At 53.1% G+C, this 1,174-nt stretch overlaps 1 protein-coding gene across 1 annotated transcript in view; it reads left to right on the forward strand.

The window, feature by feature from the left end:
- Positions 1-1,174, forward strand: part of GDPD3 (glycerophosphodiester phosphodiesterase domain containing 3) — a 6,991-nt gene that overhangs the window by 3,211 nt on the left and 2,606 nt on the right. Inside the window, exons 8-9 of the mRNA XM_008071648.1 lie at positions 613-672; positions 779-830. Coding sequence (XP_008069839.1) covers positions 613-672; positions 779-830 — 112 coding nt within the window. The remainder of the gene's footprint in view (positions 1-612; positions 673-778; positions 831-1,174) is intronic.

Consider the following 1,174-nt stretch of genomic DNA (forward strand, 5'->3'; position numbering starts at 1 on the left):
CTCAGGCAATCCACTCACCTCAGCCTCCCAAAGGCACGGGATTACAGGCTGAGCCACCGAGCCTGGCTTCTTGGAAGGTTGAGGCAGAAGGATCGCCTGAGTCCAGCAGATAGAGGCTGTGGTGGCCGTGAGCATACCACTATACTCCAGCCTGGGTGACAGAGTGAGACTCCAACTCAAAAACAGTGATCCCTGGAGTGGAATAATTAGGAGCAAGTAGTTGGCCCACTAAGAGCTGTCTGGTCTCAAGAAGCTGGCCAGGCCCAACCAGAAGGACCTCCAGACCAGGTGACCAGCTGGGGAATCAAGCCAGGTCCTGGTCCTGGTCCTGACCCCAGCACCACCACCGAGTTGCTTTATGACCAGCGAGTCACTTTAGCTCTCTAAGACTCAGTTTCCTCATGTGTACAATGATGAGAGGAGGGGCACATCCTCCAAGCATGGACATCAGGGTAGGATCTCAACAAACGAGGGCTGAACTGTTGGTTTGGGTAACTGCAAAGTTTCTTCTAGAAGGGGCAGGGTTACACTGCTCAGAGGATCACTACCACCCCACCCTCCGTGACAGAGGGAGATCCAAGGGACTGAAGCCCTGGCACCTTCTCTCTGCAGGACCTACTTCCCATTTCCCTGGTCTGGGCTGAACAAGCTGACAGCTGCGGTTACAAAATGGTGAGGTGGGCGAGAAAGTGTGTGGGGAATCCCCAGAGACCCCCCGCTGCCCTTCTCCTCTGTCCCCTCTCATCTTCGCCTTTGCCACCCCCACCCTGCCTCCCAGGTTGATCATGAGGAAGAGTCTGATCCAACACTTGCATGAACGAGGGGTGCAGGTAAGGACTTGACCACCACTCCCATAGCAAGGTTTCAAGTTACATTCTGCTGCTAACTAGCTGGATCGCTTGGGCAGGTCACCTCTCCCACAGAGTCCCAGTTTTTTCATCTGTTAAATGAGGAGAATGGTGTAATTAACTCTTCTAGACATGTAACTGATATTTAGTAAGGGCTTGATGAATGCTAACCATTATGATGAAGATGATGTGTTGAACCTACTATAAGAGGGTGGCAGCCGGGCTCGGTGGCTCAGCCTATAATCCCGTACCTTGGGAGCCCGCGGGTTCGAGACCCGCCTGGGCAACTTGGCGAGACCTCATCTCTACAATAAATCAAAAATCAG

This window comes from Carlito syrichta, unplaced genomic scaffold (assembly GCF_000164805.1).
Source record: "Carlito syrichta isolate Samal-C Ts95f unplaced genomic scaffold, Tarsius_syrichta-2.0.1 Scaffold314605, whole genome shotgun sequence".
Taxonomy (NCBI): domain Eukaryota; kingdom Metazoa; phylum Chordata; class Mammalia; order Primates; family Tarsiidae; genus Carlito; species Carlito syrichta.